At 43.8% G+C, this 25,472-nt stretch overlaps 1 protein-coding gene across 1 annotated transcript in view; it reads right to left on the bottom strand.

Annotated features, from left to right (window-relative positions):
- Positions 1-1,177: 1,177 nt before the first annotated feature.
- Positions 1,178-25,472, bottom strand: part of LOC120834973 (guanine nucleotide-binding protein G(i) subunit alpha-2) — a 42,244-nt gene continuing 17,949 nt past the window's right edge. The window contains exons 2-9 of the mRNA XM_040203403.2: positions 13,230-13,272; positions 9,602-9,743; positions 7,612-7,772; positions 5,048-5,176; positions 3,310-3,439; positions 2,969-3,122; positions 2,197-2,411; positions 1,178-2,091 (exon numbers count right to left, since the gene is read on the bottom strand). Of these exons, the coding sequence (XP_040059337.1) occupies positions 2,221-2,411; positions 2,969-3,122; positions 3,310-3,439; positions 5,048-5,176; positions 7,612-7,772; positions 9,602-9,743; positions 13,230-13,272 (950 nt within the window). The 3' untranslated portion in view covers positions 1,178-2,091; positions 2,197-2,220. The remainder of the gene's footprint in view (positions 2,092-2,196; positions 2,412-2,968; positions 3,123-3,309; positions 3,440-5,047; positions 5,177-7,611; positions 7,773-9,601; positions 9,744-13,229; positions 13,273-25,472) is intronic.

Below are 25,472 nucleotides of genomic sequence, written 5' to 3'. Positions count from 1 at the left end.
ATCCTTATCTAAAACCTCACCCTTATGCATGCAGTATTGTTCAACACCATGTGCCTACATTTATTCATTCACTCATCGTTCCTCCTCAGAGTTAAAGTTGAGTCATTTGCAGAACATTAAAAGATCCAGACTTATTTCAGTCTTTAATAAATGAGGAATTGTTTTAGTTTGCAGAAGTTACAGTCCATGCACAAGAGAAGCTCCAGAGCTCCAGTGATCGTTTATATCGCATTGTCCTCTTTTTTTATCTTTAATATGAGCATCGTTGATTTGCCTTCTAACATTTTGTAAATGCGTCTCACCAAGAAGGCTTTAACACTAAAAAATGATGTTGAAATGACAACAAAAATACATTTCAACCCTACTGACCATCCCATTATAGAGGGTATTTTTCTGTCTTTATGTCCCAGCTTAAGACGTCTGAGACTACTCGAGTGGATGTGGACGGGTCTAACAGCAATGTGTCCCTCGCACCAATCCTTTTATCAACAAACTGCAGTTCAGAATCAGACCACTGCAGGTAAAGGGAGAGAAGACCAGCTCTCCACCGGGACAACCAGGAGGGGACTAGATGTCTTAACGCCACAGAGTGGTGTGTCGTTGTGTTTTAGTTTTAATTCATATTCATACATTCATACACATGTTTAAAAGGCTCAAAGAAAAAAGAAATACATGCCGAAAGGCAAAACTGAGCTGAATAAGAGTGAACGGGCAAGTCTCAGTGCAGCGAGTACTTGCGCAGACCACTGGGTGGAGCCGTCATCCCGTTTAAAGAAGTGACTCCAGTAAGACGTTTAGTGACTTGTGTTGTCTCCATACAACTGAATGCTTATAACAAATATGTAATATTTGTCAATATCAAAAGATTGTTCTAAAAGTAAGATCATGTCACTTTTGAAAGAAGAAATAACAAATCCATGATCAATGTCCGCCCTCACACTTTTTTGCTTTTGCCTTTTTCAGATGCCTGCGGTTTTCTATTAATATGTTAACGTTAATATTCCACTATATTTTATAATTTACCATAATCCCTTTTTGTAAGATAGGTGACATGGTGTCACTTTGTTGAAAGGTATGATTATGCAATCAAACGTGTGTAAAGTCTAAATAAAAAGTTACAAGAATACGTAAAAGTAACATACAAAACAATACAAAGAGGAAAAATAATGTGCACGAGTCAGGTGATCTCTACTTTTATTTAAATTAAATCATAAAAGACTTTTTAAAGCATTTGAATATTTACCAAAAAAACACTAAAAATTTTCTGAATTAAGATTTTTGTCTCATTAATAATCACTATATATCCATAGGTGCTAGGCAGAAAAAGCAAGAAAAATATAGGCGCACAGCAGGTCAAACATACAGAAAGCATATCTAGGAATCGGTTGTAAACAGAAGTCAAGGCACAAACATACTGCAACAGACATGGAAATGGTACTATAAAAAGTGACAGAATGTTAGGTACACACATACTTTAAATATCAGTTACGATTTTACCATAATTTCCCCCTGCAAGTGAAGCTTTTCATTTTTTCAACGTTTTAAGATTTTTTTTTTAGCATTTTATAGGAATGTTAGATCATTTGTGCAGATTACAGAGCTAATATTTGACATGCAGAACAATACACGGTTTGGCTATGAATGACGAACTTAAGTAAACATTATCTTAAAAAAAAGAAAAGAAAAGCACAATCCTTTATCAATCATATTTTATGTCCATGCCTGTGCCTAATCTCTTAAAAAATAAGCTTCATGTGATTAAAAGCTGAATAATTTGCACATCAGAATTTCTAAAAGTAAAATGAATGCATTTATATAAAAACTTTTCCTTTGCTTCCTCTAGTAAAGACAAAAAAGAAGGAAAAAAACAATAATAAGATGTTGATTTTTGTGGTCATAGCCCAAAGAGTTAACAATACGATCAACTGGATCAGCATTTACTGACTTTCTGCGAGGCTCGTCGGGTTTTCAGTCTATTAGGTGTCTTTATAAAAAGCAGATCGAAGCAGAAATCGTGGTTGGCCAATGCGGTCATTCATGATGTGTGTATATTCCCCCTATCTTTATGGTCTTCACAACTCTTCAAGTAATCTAATAAAGAACAAAAAAAACACAGAATTAGTCATTTCAAACACGCTTCATTTTGTGGCCTGCAAGAGCTGAATCACTGAGTCAGATTTGTTTTTCTGAACTCACCTTGACTCTTCCTCACACACGTCTTTAGAAGAGGCCACAGTCCTTCAGGTTGTTCTTGATGATAACGTCGGTGACGGCATCGAACACAAACTGCACGTTTTTGGTGTCGGTGGCGCAGGTGAAGTGGGTGTAGATTTCCTTGGTGTCCTTCTTCTTGTTCAGGTCCTCGAATTTGGTCTGGATGTAAGCCTGGGCCTCCTCGTACTTGTTAGGGCCTGAGAGAGGGAGAGAGTGTGTTAGGAGAGCTCGCGTCTGCATCACGCAGTTCGTCCGTCACGCTTTCATAAGCCTCCCTCGTATCATCATTACATCTCACAGTAGGTGGGTTTGAGTTTGAGAACCCACTCAAACAAGACTCGCCGATGTCCTGGAAATATTGCATTAATATTTCATTCTTGCCAACATGGATCAGTAAATGTAGTCGCGAAGAAAAGCGACAAATAAAAAAAAAATGCTTCATCTTGCAGCAAATGGAATATGATCCAATCCACCTCAATGAAAGTCTTCAATGATTTTGGAAATACTTTCAGAACAGCACTACTGAACAACCTTCTAGGTTTTTAAAGATTGTTGGACAACAGGCTAACGGATGATTGCATCTTTGGATTGAATGTAACGGCCTTGCCGTCACAACAAAAAAGAAGTAAACAAAGAGGAAGTATAACATCTTATTTCCCCAATGTTTACTTGTTTTAAATAAGTGAAACGCAGAAGGTTTGCTCGATCAGCTGGTTGTGTGCGGTGGTCGCGTTGAGGCGCTGTCAGACCGTACCGGAGTACTCAGGGAAGCAGATGGTCAGAGGGCTCTGGGCGATCTTCTTCTCGAACAGGTCCTTCTTGTTGAGGAACAGGATGATGGACGTCTCTGTGAACCACTTGTTGTTGCAGATGGAGTCAAAGAGCTTCATGCTCTCGTGCATCCGGTTCTGGGTGGGACGGGCGCAAATGTGGAGATAAAGAGATTATTAGGGAGCACATGGAGGAAATGAGTTCACTGAAACCCAACCTCTCCCCCCCCTCCCCCCATTTGGGCACACCCTGGGAATGGGCTCTACCGCAAAACATCATTTAAAAAAAACGTTTAACAATTGAAGGAGTCTCGGCTTAACTCACCATCTCTTCATCCTCAGCCAGGACCAGGTCGTAAGCGCTCATGGCTACACAGAAGATGATGGCCGTGACTCCCTCGAAGCAGTGGATCCACTTCTTCCTTTCTGACCGCTGGCCTCCAACATCAAACATCCTGCACACAAACACAGTATAAACACGCGGTTTCAAATGGGACTGAGCACAGGAGAATCAACGCTTTTCCATGCCGACAACATCTCCCTCAGGAATTAGTTTGTGCCCTCTTCCCGAACTACTGTTCTGCTGCACGGGCCTGCCGTGCCGCTGGCATTTTGGTTTGGTCCGGTTGCTGTGGTAACAGGCGGCCTTACGGCGGGTTGATTCCCGGCAGCGGCAGGTTTATCACTAAGCTCCTTTATGACTTATTCATGAAGATAGAGGGTACCTCGATGGACGAGGGAGGATGCTCATCTGGGCGCTGCCACACGCAGGATTTTCTACATCTGACACCGAGAGGAAGCTTTTCAGCGAGTTTTTAATCATTTAGACCATCGCAGAGACAGACATTTATTCTTCCGGCTAAGCAGTTTTCACTTTGCAGGATTTGGCTCATAACAGCAGAACTTTGACTCCAGCTTTAAGATGAGTAAGCAGAGCTCATTAGAACAGTGACACAGTTAGGACCGTTCATCAAACAGTGCTTTCATCCCCGGCAATGCTTACGTAGGATAAATACATCACGGCAGCACAGCACTAAAGAGCGGCTTGAGGTAAACATGTGCTCGTTGGATCTGGTGAAACGGTCTTCCCAAGAGAAATACGATAAATCAAGACACAAATATGAGACTTGGATATTACACAAAGACTCACAGCAGCCCACCCACATGTTAATTTGCTTTGTTGAAGCAGCAGGAGTAACTAATGTTTCAATCACATATAAAAAGATACACCAGGTTTGTCTCTGGTTTTATTTCATTATCTCAATGAGAAATATATCACTTTTCCAAAAACATAAACACACTGATGAAACATTTATATTGAAAAAAGGAGGCAACATCTCAGAATCAGGTCTGAAAACCATCATCCAAAGTAAACAGAAAAGATAATAGTGAGTTTGTATCCTCTTTCAATATTGATATGCGTTTCCTTCTATATGTGTGATATGTGTGCAGTCCTAAATCAACCAGCATCGAGTGGGAACTTATAGACCTGAAAGCATCGTGCGCTGGCAAACATAAAGAACACAAAGTGTGACCATAAATCCAAGACTCTTACGCGCAAGCACAGATTTTCAAGATTGCAAAGTTGTCATTGATCAGCAGCTCAGATTTTCACAAAATTTGATTCTTGTTCAAGATTCTTCTTGATTCCTTCAGATAACGTTTTGAGTCAATATCTTCAATTAAAAGAGTGATGCATTGAGGATGTGTTGGAGATGAAAAGGGATTTCCCTGCTCTGTAATATTTCATCCATCCAAAGAGACTAAATGTTGATAAACTTCGGGCGGTGAGCTGTAATTGCGCCGGAGCACTGGAGGCATCCCTCTAATGAGTGGTGATGATCTACGAAAAGGAGCTGATGAATTAAATGTCCTTTGCTTGAGGAAATAGCTTTTTATTTCATGGAAATATAATCAGAAGCAGTTGGGTAAATAAGTGGCGTATAACCTTTGGTAGATGGAATTAAATGTTGAGCTGCACAACCTGAAGATATTTTAACCTTTAACAAAACGAGCAGCTGAGTAAAAAAAGCTGTTGGGGGGGGGGTAGGTGGGGGTCTTACTTGAAGTGCAGTTCCTTGAAGGTGAAATGCGTTTCCACGATGCCAGTGGTCTTCACTCGGGTCCGCAGCACGTCCTGCTGTGTGGGGATGTAATCCTGCTTGCCTATCCTCTCCATGTCATTCAGGTAGCTGATGGAAACACGGGCAAAAACATGAATAAGTACACGCATAAATAAATCACAATCCTCTCACAGCTAGAAAACGGGACCTCAAGGCGTCGGGGTTGTTTCTGTTGTTGATATATTAGAAAACGTACACGCTGAGAAGAACTCGGCCCGAGGGACACGGAGATGTCTTTTCATATGCTCAGTGACTTTTGTTTACGTCGTCTGATGAACTACGGCAGCCAAGGCACCGCGGGTGATTCACTGCTGCTATATTACTACCAAACTCTTGGCCTTCAATGCAATGTGTTCAAACCCGGCCTTGTTTGACAATATCTTCAGATTTCCTGATAAAAGTACTGAATACAAGACACAGTCAACCTTTACATATACAGTGTGGTTACAAAGAGACACACACAATAACCCAAATGTAATTCTTTCAGCACAATATTCCAACTGCATGAAGAGAGAATGTGTTGCGTAAGAAAGTGTTGTTGCTGAATGTGATCCCCTGCAAGCCGGTGTACATATTAGAGCCTCTGCGCTGCGTGTTTGACAGCTGAGTCATTATCCGGCTCCCTACGGAGGAGAGGATTGGGCTGCTTTTGTAGTCCACACATCAGATACTGTAGCACTGCTTGATTTGGGCCCAGGGTTTATAAACCTTGGAGATTAATTGAATTTGGTCTGCTTACCCGCTAATTAAAAAGCGGTGCTCAAATGCAGCGGGACAGTAGCCAATCAATGATGGCGGTTTTGTAATATTTTAACAAGAGACTAGAACGTTTATTTGGTTGCGGAGACAAAACCTTGTGGCCCCGACGTGGAGACGTCACGGACTTACTGAGTGTGATGAGACCGTTTCTTCACATCCAGACGTGTGAAAAACTCTTCACTCCTCAGAAAATGGCTGATGATTCCATTAGTTTCGGAGTGCACATTGCACGTCCTTTTCTATTAAACCAGCGAGGGAGAAGAGAGGTTTCTCTGTCAATGTGAATCTCTCCTTTTCTGTGACTTTTCGCTTCTTTTCTCCGGCTCTCAGCAGGTGCTCCGACATGGATTACGGTCTCGTACCAGACTCATTACTACCTCCCCTGCAGCAACAGACTCTCCCAGCGCTCCAAATGTCACCATGAACCATCGGATATTGTCCGCTCTTGCAGCCTGTCAGCGGTACGCTTCCAGGTCCCTTCAGCCTCAACCAGAGCGCCAACGCAGAAATGGAGTCCAGATTATAGCGGCCAACACAAACATAGAACAATACCCCTCCCCATGTAAACTGAATAAAGCCGTAGTGCTCAGAAAGGTTCTTTCTATTGAGGCTCCTTCGTCGTTGCAGGCTGCAGCAAAAAGAAATGGCTTCCCCATTAATAACTACAGCTGCTTTCTACTGGACTCTTCTCCGCAAACTGTGCTGAGAGGCTTAGAAATGTCTTTTTAAAAAAGATGAGAAATTATCAAATAGACTTTTAAACTACTAAAGCAAGCACGACTAGTAGTAATACATCCAGTCTCCAAGGTTTTATTTTATTTTGAATGCTAGTGTAACCGGTTGGAAAATTTGAGTTCCTAATATTAGTATTTATGATTTAAACATACAGATAAGTCTATTCTTTAATGTCATTTTGATTCAATCAAATTTCTGCAATAAAACAATTGTTAATCCCAGCAGTTTCACATAGATAAGCTTCTCATTGGTTATTTCAAAGGAAGGAAAGGAAATAGGTCCCTGTTGCAAGGAAGCAGTTTGATGTTTATTGAGTGAAAAAAAAACAAAAAAACAAGAGCTAGTTTCTTGATAAATGAGTTCAGCAGACACAAGTGAAACAGTCGGAGATGCTGTGAACATTGAGACACTGCGTTTATTTAACATCTTCGGAGGTAATTCAGAGATCAATTCATTTTATCAGTCTTGGCTAGATTTGCGGTTTCCTTGATGGCTCAGACTCTGAAGAGGGAGCTGGCGAGCCACTAATGAACCCAATTATCTCTTTACCCCCGAGACGTTGGTTTTTTGATTAAGAGAAAACAAGCACTTCTTCATCTCTCATTTTGTGAGTGCACCAGTGTGGTAGGAATAAGAGTGCAATCCATCTTCTTGATTTATTCTTTTGACCTCGGAACCGATACTGACTGCTTGCTCATTTGAACTGAATGCAAACAGGAACAAGGCAGGAAATGGAACCTAATGCAACAAACTAAAGATACACTTTATACTTAACGTGAAATGTGTTCAGGAATATGTTGAAGAGTCAATCTTGTAAGATGTCAATTAAAATATATACATATTTTCTATTCTAACCAGGTTTATGTTTGAAGTCAAACATTCTGTGGCTCTGGTAGCCTTTTCTGGTTATTCTCCACGTTTAACCTCTCCCTATGGACCCGTGTCCCAGGGTTTATTTGGATTGTACTTGATCTATCCGCTTTCGTGTTATTTGTGTTCAATGCACTCACTAAGCTGCAGAGTCGTTGAGCTGGTACTCTCTGGCCCGCGTGAAGCAGCTCTGGACGCCGCCGTCAGCCCACAGCCGTTGAATGACATTGGACAGATCTTCTGGCAGCATGCCCTGCTCCTCTGCAGCTGCTGACAGGGCAAACAGCTGGCGGGCATCGTCCTGACAGGAGTAGACAAAAAAAAACATATAGACCTCCATATGGCTTGTATTCCACTCATCTCTTGCGAGGGCAGTGGGGGGGGGGGCACCAGGTAATTTATTACCACAAAAGTTTATGATTTTTGTCAGTGCAGAATTGCGTAGAAATGGATGTTCAATATATACCATGTTTACAGCCTATTTCTCAATACCGAGCGCCACGGGTAAACATTCGCCATTTGGAAGGTAATCAGCATTATCATCATTGGCACTGGGACATCAAACCTGCATGTGCATTGTAATGAATCCATCAAGGCAAAGTGGCATTACAAAAAACAACATACCTATCAAATGGAATTAACCCCAATAATGTTTACATTAATAGCATTTACTTGCCCAACTTTAGTTTATACTCTGTAGGAGAAGAAGGGAATCCTCGTCACCTTCATTGCACCACTCTCACCCTTTGTTTTTGACACTGGACAAGGGCAAGAGAGCAGACTTCCAAGTATTGGTTAACCATTGTCTGACCCTCCACTCTACCCCGGCTGTAGGTCAGAGTAAGTAAGCAGCCTTCTACTGTGTTTCACGTGGAAGTAATCAAAATCCTGTGACAAACACAAGCAGCCCTAAGTGGACGTAAGAACACCCCGGCTTTGTAATTTTATTTTCCTTTGTTGCCTTTTTTCCATGGGGGACACAAAGTATATATTCAATCCAATATATAATCATACACTCTCATTGACCTTATAAATAACCCTTTAGTTAACCTGAATTATTCTCACGATGCAGTCATGAAACACCTCTGATGTGAAAACAGTGGACAGCGGATACATATGTGGATGGGAACATGCTGTATGCACTGGAACAACCACTATTTGGTTTACGATAGTTTGTAGCAAGCGCAAACAATGAAAGCAGCTTGTTCATTAAAAAAAGATCCGCCGAACTAGTTCTGTCTCACTCGCATTTCAAAATATTGCTGAACGCCGACTCTTGCTGTGAGAAAAATATTGTCTTTTTAATTGAAATCTGTGAAATGTTCCAGGATACTCAAATAACTCTGCAGGCCATTTGGGTCAGGTGTTACTCAAATAAACTAGCTGATGGATTTCCACATTAACAAAACATGCTTATCCAACTCCTCTGGAATGAAGGGAGATGAAGAGTCGGAGAAAGTCAAAGTATCAAAGGTGTACATCCACAGACCGTTTAGATTAGAATGAAGACATTTATGAGATAAGATGTCCATATATAGTCATTTTCTAATGCCCAAATCTTAATTCTGCCATCTTCTCTCCCAGTGTGTAAAGCATTTCTTGTTTCCTTAAATACCTCGTTCACACATATACACGCAAGGACATAAAATGCTGATTTCCAGACTGTCACATTGCCCTCGGGAGAAATTCTTGATCTGCCTCAAATTGTCAATGCTAGATATGTGTGGTTAGGATGAAGGCAGAGTGCAGGCTTTAGTGGCAACTAGTGTAGATGGTTTCACTGAGCTGCGTGCCGCTATATTACACTATAATTGATCAGGTTCCCACTGGGTTTTGATCCCTCATCCAACAGGGGAACAATATGGCACTTAAAGCTGCCGTATGGCTGTTTTTAAGCGTATCTGTAATATCTTTTCATTACGGCGATATACTCTGAGATGTTCTCTAGCAGCTCTGGTCTCTGGAGTGAACCTGGCAGCCACACAATCGGCATTCTACGATTACACTCACCGCCTGGCAGCATTTCAAATTTAATTCAACGTTCATATTGCTGGCGACATTAAATATGTTAAAAATGGGACATTGAAACTTTTAAGATATTTAGTGTCAAATGTGGAGGCAGACACCCACCGCGCGAGTGGCTTCCTCATAGTCGATCTTCAGGTTGCCCATGGCTTTGATAATGGCCATGATGGACTGGATGGTGTTGCTGTAGACAACGGCTCTGTACTGCTTGCACTCCTCTTCTGAGTATCCGTCCTCGTGGATGATCCTGAAGATAAATGATTAGTGTGTCATTAGTGTGAAATCATAATGTCACAATGAAACGCTAACATTGATACTTGCAATAAAATACATACAATGGTGTCAAACATTGCTGCGTCTTCCGCCCAGCTTGTGAAGGAGATCTTGTAAACCATTTTGTGATGTTGCAATAAAAACAGTGTACATTTAATTGATAATAGTCCTTTAAGTGTGAGAGCTCAAAAGCACGATACCACTAGATGGGGTACAGGGAACGTTTTTGTATCCCTCAGCTGGAGGACAAATATTGACTTGCTTTTGGAGCTGTGAAGAGAGATGTAGAGAAAGAGGCATTTGGCTAAAAGAGTTTGGGGCTGACGTGGAGAAAAACACACAGAAGCGTCTCCGCCTGCAGCCCAGAGGCGCACAGCCAGCGTGCTCGACGGCTGTGTGATGAGCTGAATGGGACCTCGTTAAAATGCAAAGGAGCCCGCTGTGCAGCACTGAGAGACGCCGCCAAGAAGAATGAAAGCCCACAGTGTTTTCCCCACATCCAATAACATGGAACACAATCGTTTGACTGACTTGATTGTAAAGAGCGTCGCAAACTCCCTTAATGTATTTTTTATTTGACAAAAATATTCTATTGCAGACATGTTAGGTTGGCACATTTGGAGAAGGTGTGGATGGATTAAAGATGTGACGTTGTCGGATAAATGTGAACACCGTAAATGGAGACACATATCTGCATGCAGATTGAGGTCGGTTCTGTAGCATGACACTGCATCCTTTCCCAAATCATGTTGATATTTACGCAATACATAAATAAGGGCTGTTTGAAAGGATAAACTGTATTGCACCTTCAGTGAGTAATACCTTGGAAACCAATTACAAGGAAACTGATATTTCATATAAACCGAGATTAGACACCATGTAGATGTACAAGCAAAGCTTTGTGCTGATGGAGATGGTCGTGGCTAAATGCTAGACATGCTGGGGTCTGGACTATGGGTGTTAAACTCTTTGTTCATCGGTCACGTGACGCCCATTTTGATCTCAAGTGGAAAGGACAAGTTATTTTGTATTTATTAAAACATTTAGATGGATGACTTTTCTACCAGTTTTATACTTTGAGGAGTAATCTAGTGGGCCGGTCCTGGAGTATATTTTCACACACCGGACCAAAGAACTAAGAAAAGAAAAGATTTTGCCACTCTGAGTTAATCAGATTTTACAGTAACATGTTAAATGTTAGATGTTTTTAGATTCAGTGCAAAGGTTTGCACTGAATCTAAAAACGTAATTGTGCTGTGAGGACTGCAAGTTCCTTCCTCCACATTTGAATATGAATTGATGCTGTGTTAAAAATCCCTTGTATAGTGTCGACAATGGGCACATTTTCAGTAGAAAACAAATGGATTATATTAACGTATCCCATTATTAATGCCGTCATATCCTGTGACGGCCACATTTTTGCGAGCATAATTATCCTACACTGAATAAGTGTCAACCGAAAGAGTTTTTCTTAATTCTTCGAGCTTCAAAGCCAGATTAAAAGACACCCTATCATTATTACAGCATTCCTGTGACTAACACAACAATAACGCTGTAGACAGAATTATGAATAGAAAAGTCCCGCTCAAAGTATCTCTGACATCTATTGTTTTTCCACCTTATAAAAAAAATGTCCTTGCACAAATCTGGGCCTCGTCTGGAACTGTTCGTTCCATTTTCAGGTAGCCAGAAGAATTCACCTGTTCTCCTCAAAGCGCAAAGAGACAACGGTGGGCTTGTGCTCTAAATATAATGGCCATTTTGAAACACTTTTGTGTTTTTGTTTGTGCGCTTTTTGTTAATGATGTATCAAAAGAAAAAGCATCAAGCGTGTAGGTGTTCACCGATGTGTGCATTTAAGAGGATTTCTGCAAGAGATTCATCCGAGTGCTTCAGTCAGTGTAGCAACACTAAACCAGGAGACTAACATTGAGTCATCGGCTGTGGAAACACACATTTAGCACCATCTTCTCAACCCTTGTGTTGAAGACAAGCAGGGAGTGTTTCAGAGAGACCGATAAGAGTGAGCGCACAAAGACAGAAAGGCAGTCGTTGCATTTCTGCTTCACTACGCAGCAATCGGAGATTAGGCCCGAAAGAAGACAACAAAGTACTAATCTTTGTTCTAGAATAGAAGTGTCACCCTGCTATTTGTCGCTGGTCTTGTTAGCTTGAATATACTAAGCCTTTTCTTTGATTGCCAAACTAAAAACCTTTAGAATAATCTGTATTTTCAAACATCCTCCCATATTAAGTTGGGCGGCTCTTTATCTTCATGTAGCACGTTTTATGGTTTTCCTTGCGAAATTGAGAATCCTTACAGATGGAAGCAAGAATTGGGAGATGACTCGCGGCTATCAGTCACTCGTTACAGGTAGATATAAAAAAAGCCAACCATAATTCCCCAATGTGAAGTTCATGAGGAGCACTGAAACTCGTCTTTGAAACGACCGGACCAACGTTACCCGGCCTGCAAATGCTTACCAAAGCCTCATCAGATCAGCGCAGTAACAATGGTGGGCTTCCTTTGTCTGGATCATTCTGAAGTGCGTACTTGCTCATACGGGACTGGGAACACATTGAATAGGCTGGTGCCCCAAAGGAAACAGGTTGAACCCCGGTGTCTATTGTGGTCCACATTGAGCCCACTAGAGTACAGTAAACATGTGAGGCCGCTGTGTTCTGCCCAGTGACTGAACTCTATCGATTTGGTCAATCACTTAACAGCTGCTCCTTTCCTCCATAATTAGGGTGATAATGCCTGTTAATGTGCTATTTCAAGCCTGGGCTCTGAGCCGAGCAGTGCCAAGATAACTGGGCCAAACTCATTCATTACTCATATCCGCTGGCTAAAAGATTGTGTTTATCAGAAGGGGGGACATCATGTATACAATATCATCTGGAGTGCATAAGAGGACATTGCTTGCTTGCTTGCGTGCGTGCGTGCGTGCGTGCGTGCGTGTGTGTAAACCTACTCCAGAAGATGCCATTTGGCACCTGCTATACTTGAATTTAAATAAAAAAATATTCATCAATGGGCCAATCCAATTAGTAGCATCTTTAATAGTTTAAGAGCTGCCGGCTGGTCCAACTGATATGACCCTCAGACATGAGAACCCTCTCACTAAGACTAATGCATTCACCTTTCTTTAGATTATCTGTCCAGTCTCCATTGGGATTTTCAGTTAAACAACCAAGAAGTCACAAGCCATATCAAAAAGGTTGTGACAGGTCTTCACAAGTTTGCTTCATTTATTAGATATTAGATCTCATAACAGTCAAATTAAGCACAAATTGTAAGCAAAAAGAAAATGCAAATTAATTAGCAGTTCCATCAACTACTACCTTTGTGCTGCTATAATTCTTCATGAGGTAGATACTAATATAATAAAATAAATGTTGGAAAACCATTGGTGGGTAGTTATTCTGAATAGATTTAATTGCGCTGATTGCCACTCACTTCATCTGCTTCACAATGGTGCTCTTCCCCGACTCTCCAGCACCTGCAAGGAGAACAAAAACAGGCAAAGGTTAAAAATACACTCCCGTTGGCCGAGAAATGTAAACAGGCAGCCAGCGAGGCGTCTCACATCTGGACCCTTGTCTCGCCTTCAGCTCGCCTGCTCTCTCTTACTGCACTTACAGCTCCGTCAGTTCCACCTGCAGTCTGAAATCAATACCGAGCTCGCTCAACCTTTAAAAAGGAACACAAACCGCCCGCCGTCATATTCCCTTCTTTCTATTACACCACTCTATTTCTCTTAACATTTTTGGATGGTAGCATCTGAGAGGATACAGAGCTTTTCTTATCCCCTGCTATGCTTATTCTAAGAGCCGGAGGCCAGAGAGAGCGCATCTGCCACAAGGAATCTAACACACACACACACACACACACACACACACACACACACACACACACACACACACACACACACACAAACCCCCAGGGGTGACTGTCAGCGCACTCTCCATTCGTACTTGCCCAGGGTCTTTCTGGGATGACCCTCAAAATACACTAGTACACAGCATGCAGCACGCACACGCCCAGCGAGGCCTCTGGGTAGGAGCGGGCAAAGACAGTTTCCGTAGACAGCTGTCAGGTTCTACTCCTTCGTGGTATATGAGCTCAGGCTGGCTCAGAGAGCAGAACGCGTGGTTTTCCTTAAAATAAAGACAGTCTGAGGGGCCTGTCATCACATGCTGCGTGTTAAGGTTGACCGAACGTGGCCAAAAATGCTACAAAACCAAAAAGGGTGTGAGCGTTCAGCCACAGACCCAATGGGATGTTCCTCGTTTTTACATCCACCTCATGGTTCTGAAACCCAAACTGTCTGCGCAAATCCCAGAGTCCATCTGCTGCACAGCCTGTGGGCGATGTTGTTGAGCAGAAGGAGAAGCGAAGGTAGAGACCGTCTCTTCCTCTCTGGCTCAGTGCAAACCCGGAATTCAAAACTGTAAATAATGTAAGTGAAGAAAATGTGAAATAACTAATGCGCAGTGGAAATGTGCAGCGAGCATTCCAGTTGTAGATGGAAAGCTTTGAATAAGTCATAAGAGCCATAACAGACAAGCTTGTGTAGGAATTAAGCTGGCTAAAACCATAATATTGATTTAAAGCCAAAGGCGATAAAAACAGTGGTCTCTTAACATGGCACAAACTAACTCTGTAAAACTGTATAACAGTGTTGCCCCCCAGGTTTACTACTTTGGGGGGGTGGGCAGTAGTCTGCCCGCTGGTCCTCTCTGTCCGAAACTCTGCCTCAACATGCATCTGACCGAGCACACACACACACACACACACACACACACACACACACACACACACACTCTCCTGGAAGCAGTAAACATGCCCTTTGGAGTTTGTCCAGTGAACCTGGAGCCGCTAACAGTTAAGAGATGAGTGGGGAAGTTTGACACATACCTTGGTGCCACTGTTGCTTTGGTTAACAAATAGGTAGCCGCTCTCTTTATTGTATCAAACAAACACACTTAACATGGTGGTAGACTGGATGCACTCAGTTCTCCAGCCTTTGCATGTGGATCATGTCTGAAGTTCAAATGTAATAACTGTAAAATGGGGTCCGTGCCTCATCACATGTGAGGGGAACTTTAATGTAACTGAAGGAACAAAGGATTTCAGTATTGAGTTGAGCTTTTAGGCAAGCTCCCAAAAAGAGGAAAACACTGCAATGCTGTCATCCTTATTATTTACCAAGACAGTTCGCAGAATTCCTCAAGGCTGAACACACCCATCTTTTCTAATATTCATTCCTTAACTGGATGAAACACACACGTTGAGTGGGACAGCTGGGGCTGCTGAGAAGTCACACAGGATGCGGTCACTGATGTGATACGTGTGCGAGCCCTCTCCCGATTGGCCCAACAGGCCTGCAGAGCGCTGTGGGTGGTTCTGTCGGGAGAAGCGGGGGCGGGAACTCAGAACCTGACGACAGTTGGACTCACACCACTGATCCTGTCGTTGTTGCACAACACACTGTGCCTGATCTGTGGCTAATGCTGCATTATCACCACAGCTCCCTTTGGAGAGTGGAAACTCGGGGCTGCAGCTGAACACACACACACACACACACACGCACACGCACAGACACACATGCCCTGTTCATATTAGAAGGTTCCAAAGATTGTTTGGAAAAAATTGTATGACTCGGTGGTGAACAAGCACAGCTCCTCTGCCCATTACGCTTTAAGCTGCGACCGGGGCCTCGGTTTCGGAGTAGGCCAAGGTCATCATTGGGTCTCACACAGGACCAGAGTAGAACCGACCACATGGCACGCTTTGCTTGGCTTTCAGTTTTTATCAGCACAAAAAAAAGAAGAAAAACCAAGATTATAACTTAACGAAACTTTCCCTTCTAAATTTAAAGTCATCCGACATAACTATAAAATGAAAAACCTATTAATTCCTTTAGGTAAACAGTTTGACCAAGACACAGAGGAATCAGACTGTTTGTGCAGAGCAGGGGATGAAGTAAAGGAAATAGGAAAATAAATAAGGCCCACTGCTTAGCAACTGGGCAGCACGTATGCCAATTGTGGTTGTCTTTGAGTCATGGTAAAAAAACAGGCAGAGGGGGAAAATAGAGCACCGGTTACGTCCCTGGTTTCATTTAAATGAGGCCAGTCGGTATATATATGTATCACAATCCTTTAACCTCCTAATAAATTCCAAACATGATGAAAATGGATATAAATGCTTGTTTAGTATCATTTCCCTGTGTGTGTTGGGAAAGAAGGGAGTATTATGATGACTACACATTACTAGGAGAAAGAGGCAGGCAACTCTTAAATCTCCCAGCAGGAAATGGCCTGATTACACATGGGTTCCTATGACTGGCAGACAGATCCAACAAGGAGACGGGCACCAGGGGAGCCCGTTTTGGGATTAAAGGGGGCCAGCTGCGGCAGGACACTGCTTGACCCACGAAGGATGGACTGTATTCACAATTGGAGGCGTCATTAACAGCGAAACCATCCGGTCGGATGAGAGTCAGGTCCTTAATGGATGCATTCCCTACAAACATCTGCACACGCAAACAAACATTTTAGCTTTAATCGAGTCCCAAGTGGCCACCAGAGTGAAGAGAGCCCTGCTCATTATTATAACAAGGGGAATCTACCTGCTCAGGCGCGGAGCCACATGGTGGCAAATCCTTGTCCCAGTGCCTACAGATGTGAATGGAGAATCTCTTTTTTGGGCTTAGGGGAAAAGAGAAAATAAAAAAAGGGGCACACAAAATTGATGGCAGCGGGGCTCTAGGTATCATGAACTGAGCCGTGGCCATCAGCTCAAAAGTGATTTCAGATTCATCATTTTTCTGTTTAATTGTGAAACCTACATTCAAATAAGGAACTGGGGATTTGGTGAATCATGATGAACAAGGACAGAGTGAAGGGTGCTTCCCCCTGTCCTGTGTCCAGACTGAGGGCCAACAGCTTAAAATGATCAAGGTGGTTCCTTGTGCCCCAGCAACGCCCGTGTGTCGCGCCGCAGCAGCCTAATCACGTTTGAAACGCTAACGATTGAAAACCTCCTGCGGTGTGCTGCTCTGTGTTAATAAATGTGCAAGTGTGTGAAGCGTCCTGGTGGACGCAGAGGACACAGAGGAAGCAGTGTGATCCCCTGCTCGCTGAGAACACAGGCCCGCTGTTGATGCCGAGGCCTGGACCCCTCCAATCAGCGCGGTGGCTCACGCAAGTTACTCACGTAGCTCCGCCTCGCATCAGTCAGCATGAGAACTGCCCTCGACCAGCCATGGCCAACGGTTTCATGGCCGCCAGCGAGAGAAAAGGCTCGGGGGGACGTGATTGAAGGAGTCAAGTCACACTGCGGATGTGAGCAGCACACTGTATCATCGACTGCGAATCGCTTTCAGGCAAACAGAAACAAAGAGTTGTAACAAAAGCGTCCTTAAGTGACCCCGGAGTTTACTTGCAGCTTTAGAAAATACAACCACATCAAGGCGTGTAGCTTGAAAGCCTCATTTCTTATATTAATTTTTTTATTTTTGCAGATAAAAGCGACACTTGGTGTTTTGATGAGGGAAATCAAGTTAATTTCTATTGTATATTAGGTCCAGGTGAGGAAGATAAAACATTACACACAATAGGAAGGTGTTTTTATCATTTAGCCTTTTCATTTAGTGTCTCTCTTCCTAGCTGATTGTAAGTGCTCAGTAAAAGCCCGACCTAATGAGAGTTACGCCAGTGTGCAAGTGTTTGCTTAAAAGTCCAAAATCACACTTTGCACAGAATTGCATGATGTCAGTATTCCTAATGTGAAATATATTGTGTTTAGTATTCTGCAGCAGTGGGTTGTTTAATGCTGCTCCTTCAGTATTTTCACAATGTCCACTTTGAAATATGCTTTCATCTTAACTGAGGGCCTTTGTGGTAATTCTGGTCTCCATGTTTTGAGCCAGACATTTAGAAACGTTTCGAAAAGGTGAGACAATAAACAAAGAGAAAGTTGAATATAACATTGGCAAGTGGGAGAGCACAAGGATGTTGTCGTAAGTCAGGCTCATCTGCCCACAAAACCCATGATGGAATATCTGCGTGCTCCCTGCAGAGCAGATCTCTTGAATAAATCAATACCTGAACCCTTGGTGAAGGGCTCACCCATAAATTCCAAATCTGCACACGCCTTTAAGCTCAACTGAAGACATTAGCGGCAGGCGCAGACTGGAGGTTTTCAAATCGATATGCGCTTGGAGAAACTGAGACGGAGCGCTCTTTAGCACATTTTAATGTGATTTTTTCCTGCTTTCTTTGCACTCTGTGGTGGCAGTGTGGGCAAAGCTAGTTTCATTGGTATACATTGCCAAGGCTTTTCATACAAGGGGGGGGGGGGGGATGAGGCAGCTGGTGTTCATGCTAAGACGAGAAGATAAATAAATAAAGGAAACAATGGGAATTCAAGGAAACCGAGGTAGAGAACGAGAGAACGGGGTTAATCAGGGGAGGGAAAAAAACAACATCCAAAAAAGCTGAGTTGGCAAACTCGCAGCAGGCTCCAGTCAGACGAGTCTGCCTCACACTGCCAAACCTTCACTCTCACATCTTACGCAACGGAATCCACTCCATCACTTAACCAGTTACTCTCTCTCCATTCTATCATCCAATTAATATCCATATCAATCATTCCTCAAATTCTCCCTCCCGCTGTCCTCCGACGAATACACACCAGCCGCGAGGCGGCCCGATGCCGCCTGTTCCTCTCAGCTACGCGCACAGAGAATGTGCCAATCCAGACTCAAGACCGGAGGCCCCTCTGAGAGACACATGCGCCACTTCCTATTCTCAGATCCAATCAAGGAGGAAACGGGAGCAGCTTGTCTGAATGCATGTACGCTTAAGAACAGAAGAAAAATAAAAAAAAGAAGAAGGAGCATCACATGCACACACACACACACAGACGGACGGACGGACGGGCGTGAAAGACGAGGACGGAGGGATCTAGTCTCCTTCGACAGATGGCGACCACGCCTCGGGGCTGAGAGCGAGCACGGACGGCGCGCTGCCGACTGCTGCCAGGGAGGAGAGGGATGAGAAGCCAAGAGAAACCAAATCTGTTTTTTCTATGTATCTGGAGGGGAAGTGAGGCCAGAGTGAAGAAGGTGGATGTGGATACATTTAATGTCATTTCTGAAAATGACCTCAACAAATTGGAAGCCACAGAAACTATCAAGGGATTAATAATCAGAAGGTTGATGTTTTCAGTGGTTCGTAAAAGTACCAGTTTGGGAAGCGCCGGACAGAGATGTTATGTTGCGACATGCTTTATTCCGTACGGAAACCCACTCTCGCACCGCCACCAGCATGTTCTCCGCTCATGTTCAAACTCGACTAATGATTAACATCGTCAATTCAGGGCATGAAAAAGAATGGATGACTAAAAACACAACAGTGCATTTTGATTGTGGGACCATAAGCGTGCAGAGAATCGGTAGACGGTGCCGGAGGCACTACTGTATGTGGTACTCCTGCAGAGGTCATTGGTAACAGGACGACAATTAGATGGTTAAAGGTTAACCGATGCACATCAGAAAATCAGGAGTGGAAAGTAGGGAGAAAGACAGCTTCTTAATTAGTCAGAGACAGTGTAATGAAAAAGAAAACGCACATAAGAGGTCAATTCAGAGAAGGAAATCAATACAATTCAAGTAGCTAGTGTCTTTGTGATTCACAGGGTTTGTCTGTATTGCTTTGGTTTCCGATCGCAGGCCACAGGCGTGTTGTATCGTCGTAAATGTTAAATTCCCCGCCACAGGCGGTACACGTTGTTAACCTCACAGGCGGACATCGTCCTTCAGTTAGAGACACACGCAAACATTAGGGTTCGCCGAGGAGACGCAAGGCAAAGAAAAGAGGGGATTGCAACACTGAAGTAGAGGGTGACATGTGGGGCAGGTTTGGTTGATAACGGAGCGCGCATGTTTGGACACGCGCATGACAGCCGCCGTGACCGCTGGAACAAAACGTCTGTCTCCTTATTCCCAGACAGGGACGTGGGCAGCAAATCCTAACGAAAGGAGTCAGAAGGTGGTTGTGTGTTAGAGTGACAGCTCCCTGCTCGTCATCGTATAGAGACCCTCATCTTTCACCGCTCTGAAGGTGGTGCCTTACCTTTAGGACCCTAGAAAGAGAAGAGAGCGGAGGATGGCCTCTAGAGGCACTGATGGAGGTCTCCCACATGGGTGGTTTCCAGCGTTGGCTGCTGATGATTGAAACAACCTCTAACCACCAGAATAAGGAGTAGATAAGTGCATAAAAGTGTCATCACTACGTAACAGGGAACCTCCAATCCACTGGCACCAATCGCAGTCAGCTGATCAGTCTATTAAAAAACGTCTCCTTTTTGCAAGTGAGGTCCGTCTCCTGCTCGGATCTACAGTTTGGCTTTGGTCAAAGTCTCCTGCCTCGGAGCCGTAATCACAGCACACCAGATGGAAGGAATTCATAACTCATGGCGATTTTGAAGATTGTTTGCAGGGACAAAGAAGCGCTGAGCGAAGGACTGCTGAAAGCGAGCGTTTTGTGAATTTGCTGGAAGGTCTGGGGCCGGCCTCCTCGACCACGGCGCAACTGAAGGACGAACACGCTTGTTTGCCCAAATAAAGGAACACACACACAGACACGCGCAAACATATTGTGCTTAGGATTTATAAAAGACCCAACATGAGAGATCCAGGGTTTACACGTCGACTAAATACATCACGCAGACGTTCAGTCTGCTGCAATAGAAAATACACTCAGACACGTCTTTCAAAAGGACAAAGCATAAATTACTGCCTGCTGTTAAAATTTGACAGAACGATGATTTATGATGTTCACATATATGACATTCCTCCTCCCCTCCCCGGGTTTGTTAGAACATAAGTAGACATTTAGTTGGTGTATGACTTGCTTCCACATTCACTAAATCTTACTTTCTAATACCCCATGGTATTTATTGTTAATTGCAACAATTGAAAACAATCAAATACCCTAACTAATCCGTAACAGCGACCCCCCCCGCCACATGCGGGTCAACAGATTACACGGGATGCCCCCGCTAACTTACCCTCACACTACAGTTACACGGTGCTCCACTCACAGGAGGATCCACTTCACCCTTTCATTACTTTCACGTTCATTATTTGAGCCTCAGCCTCACTCAGAAACAAAGCAAAGAGCTTAGAGGGTCCCTCTCTGGAGAGACGGCAGGCGATGCTGAACCACGGAGTGACAGGACACAGCGCCGCCAACGAAAAACACTTGGACTCATTTGATCGCCCCTTCAAATTATAGTTTAGTACATTTCATCCATCAAACGGCCAAGATGAAGGCAGACGGGGGACAGTGAGGAAGGTGGTCCCGAGCTCACTGGAGGCATCTGCTGCCTCGTTGGAGACGGACTGCTGATGCATTATACATGCATCAATCACCAGCGCCCCCCCCCCACACCGCACTAACCGCTGTACTCGCGCTTTCACATGTACAGGCGCACAGACCGAAGCGGGTGGAGGGAAAGAGTTCTATGAATTATGGATTGGTGCATCAAAAAATAAGCACTGAGATATTGAAAAGCCATGGTATGACAAAAGCACGCTTCGTAACAAAGCTTCTTGAATGTACTCGGTAGATCTATATTCAATGTGCTAAATTAGAGTAAATGAAGCGGTCTGTGGGTGAGTGGGGAGCACGGTCGTCCTCCAATCAGAGGGTTGTCGGTTCGATCCCAGGCTCCGCTAACCCGCATGTCGATGTGTCCTTGGGCAAGACACTTAACCCCACATTGCTCCTGTAGCTGCGACTACAGTGCGTGAATGTTAGTTATTTACCATTACCATAAATTAAAGACAAATATTTGTTTCATGTATTTTGAGAGAGTCATACGTTTGGCATTTCGGTTAGGGCAGTAAACCTTTTTGCAAATGGTCATAACCTATAACCAGAACGCTCAGGTCTCGTACCATCTTGCAGACGCGGCTGTCCACAAAGTCCCCGGCGTCCCGCTTCTCGTCAGGGATAATTACCTCGGACCGAAAGGCCATCGATCAAAGTGCAGACGAGGCTGCCGGAGACCACTGGCCTTCTCGCAGCTCCAAAGCTCGCAGGCGAGCGCGACCTTGAAGCCAGCAGACATGAAAGCGCCGATCACACCGTCACACCTCACACGGCCCGAGCGAACGTCCTCGCTCAGCTTTTCTATTCTTCCTTAATTGAGACCCGATGAATCGAATTTGAACTTTCAGATAAAAGGCCGTTCACTTTCAAGATGAACTTTAAAGCTAAATAATAAATGGAGCCATTTCAGATATATTATATATGTAAAAGTTTATGCATTGAAGAAGAGAAGGTTTTTAGAATATAACTTTTGCGTAATGAGATTTTATTAAAATATCAGACCCACTGTGCACCTTTAGTGGATTTGTTGAAGTATGCTGTGTGCGTCATTTCCAACTAATAACAAGCTCTATTAAAGTACAGTTTGTCGCTTTGCTGGTGTGACGTGAGACTTTGGGAGTCATTTTAACTGCAGGTTAGGAAGAGGAGGACTGCTGTGTTGCATGATGCTCATCAGAACTACATGAAATCAGCTCAGTAAGGAAACCATCCCTGGCTGTTTTCTTCCTGGAGTTTGTTAAAGTCTTGAAAGGTTTATTTATCGAACTCTCAACGTGCAACGAAACCTCTCAACAGGACCACATTTACAACAAGGTCCCGAAAATGAGTATTGCTCCTTAAGCAAACCGATAAGATGTTGTAATTATCGTCATGAAAACGATGAATAGTGTGAAATCAACAAATCTGAAGCGGGCAGGAGGAAGAAACCATGTGCCAAAAGAAGCCGCAATTAACCACGGGAAATAGACAGGAAGTTTATTCCAATTCCGCATGGCTTTAGCAACCCTTAAAAAAAGCACCGGAAATGAAAAGGAGGGGGGGGAAAAGAGAGGTTTCTCAACGGTTCACACATTTTCCTCTCAGCACACGAGCTGAAACTTGCTGTGAATGAAAAAATAACAGCGGGGTTGTCTTTTGGTGAAGGCTGTACTGAAGTCAGTGGTCTCACCTTTCAACCAGAGCTCATGATAAATGTGCTGGTTACGAGTAGAATAAAACCCCTTTAATTGTGGTTTTTATACAGTGATTTCCTTTTAAATCACGACGGAAAGTTTGCCATGGCGCAGTGTTGACACTCGAGGATTTGACTAACGAACCAGCGGAGACAAGCAGCTTGAGATACTTTACAACAACATCACGGAACATATTAGGATTTGTCAATCAAAACTAGAACAATGACTGGAATCAGAAGATATTCAGCAGGTGCATGCACCAGAGGGAAAACCTCAACATGTGCGCCCCTATCCTCATTTCCACATAACCATGGCGATTAAAAAAACCTTTGTGCAAAAGAAGTTCTATTAATAGTAATTTGGTAACTAGCAGACTTCCTGTAAAAAAGGGGGAAGAAAGGCCTGATGTACTGGACTGAATAACTCTTACATCAGACTGCTCTAGTTTGTATACGGCTCATATGTGTGAGAATGTTTAACAACAGGAAATGCAACACAGCAGGGAGGATTTCCGCTCACACACTCTACACCAACCAGTGTTTGTAGCTTGAATGAAAGACGCTTTGCTCGGTCAATCATCCAAACCCGATGGCTGAGAAGACGGGTACCAGAGCAACTGCCGTACCACACCGTGATGCGGTTGGTGAGGATGCTCTCGATGGTGCAGCGGTAGAGGTTCACCAGCATCTGAGGGGGCAGATGAGCCTTCTTCAGTCTCCTAGGGAAGCCGAGGCGCCGGCGCGCCTTCTTGACCAGGGTCGAGGTGTTGACAGTCCAAGAGAGGTCCTTGGAGATGTGGACACCCAGGAACTCTAAGCTAGAAACACGCTCAACCTCCGTCCCGTTGATGGAGATGGGTGTGTGTGTGCCACCATTGCTTTTTCTGAAGTCCACAAGTAGCTCCTTGGTCTTCTTGGTGTTGAGTGCCAGGTTGTTGTTGCCGCACCACTCGGCCAAGTGCTGGACCTCTTTCCTGTAGGCCGACTCATCGTTGTTGCTGATGAGGCCAATCACCATTGACGAAGTTGTTAGAACTATGTACAGGTCTGCAGTCGCAGGTGAAGAGGGAGTAGAGGAGAGGGCTCAATACGCGGCCCTGTGGTACACCCGTGTTGAGGATGAGGGTTGAGGAGGTGTGGTTCTCTAACCTGACAGATTGGAGTCTGTTGAAGCCCAGTGTCCAGTTACTGAGGGAGCTTGCCAATATTTCTCTCTTAAATGTTCAACTGGCACTTTCTCTTCCTCCTATTCTATCACGAAATTCATTTGACATGAAAGTTTGTTGAGAAATACAGTCCTGTTAAACTCATCAATTGTATATCTTGCATTTTAAAAGGTTTATGCTCCATGGTAGCTCTGACAGCTGGCTGGAGTAGCAGAAGGGGGCGGGGCTTAGCACGGGGTCAATTATCCATCTCCACACACTAAGTGTTGTTTACTCTGCATCAGATATTAGGATCAGGTTGTTTATCTACTCATGCACCGTCTGCCTCGCCTCCTTTTCACCTCACAGCCTCATAAATCCCCTCCTTTCTTTGACAGCTACAGCTGACCTTTTTAAGGGTGTCACTGCCCCTTTGCGATCTCACGGTTCACGCATCACCGTGCAATCACAAGAAAATTTCTGCCAGTGTTTTTCTTTTTACCAAGGTTGTGTTCAATCCATGCGGGTATTCCTTACTAGCATGAGGAAGCCTGGGGACTTTTTTTTCCAATTTAAGAAACAAACCTCATACATCAGCAGAGAAAAAGCTATTATGTACCAATCCGCCCTTCAGTGAACTCAGCTGGTACTGAACCCTTTCTACCATTATGCTATAGGCCACTGCAGGCGGGAGGAGAGAAATGCAGGAGAGTTGTTTACTTCTCTGGTGCAGAAAATAAGTGACGTCTTGTGAAGTTTTATAAAGTATACAGTGTGAACACCAGTCTATCAACCACAAACTATTTTAGGTCAGTCTCAACCCTACAGACGTCTCAAGCACGTAATGCTGTCCCTTCATAATAATAGGTTGATGAAAGTACTGACAGAATGCATTTAGTACTATACATGAGCTGAAAAGAGACAATCACAGCCACACCGGGGCAAAGGTTTCCCATTTTAGAGATTTCAACTATGCGCAAATGTCCCCATATCCATTGAAAGTGAACGATACAACATGGCCTACTGAAGTAGTCTCTGTGTACCATTCCCGCGTGTGTGATGGTGAAGCCTGCGTGTGAGTGAGGACTCACAGAGAACTCTTTGTGTGCACACGTTGGCCCTGAATTGGCACGTCTACCAAAGCCTCATTGCAGCTTTGTTTGGCTTGCTTTCCTTTTGTTTATTCCACTTCCTTTCGGGGGTTTTCTCTCCCTCTCGCTCTCTCTCCCCCTGCAGCTGACCAGAGCTGACCAGACTCGGGGAGGCAAAGTGGGAGATGGACGGACTCCAGACAAAGAAACAAGTGCTCTGTGAAGTGAGTTCGGTTGAGAATGGGGCCGGCGTAATTGACATGTTACCAGATGAGACGGCAGAGAAACAAAAGCCTTCTTCATTTTGTCTGACAGTTTGTTTAGTTCAAAATAAACTTTACAATGGATAAGAACAATGGCCTAAGCTATGCAAATAATACAAGTCA

Source organism: Gasterosteus aculeatus, chromosome 17, assembly GCF_964276395.1.
Source record: "Gasterosteus aculeatus chromosome 17, fGasAcu3.hap1.1, whole genome shotgun sequence".
In the NCBI taxonomy this organism is placed as follows: Eukaryota; Metazoa; Chordata; class Actinopteri; order Perciformes; family Gasterosteidae; genus Gasterosteus; species Gasterosteus aculeatus.
The sequence above is the reverse complement of the archived record's forward strand: the minus strand, read 5'-3'. Positions and strand labels throughout refer to the sequence as shown.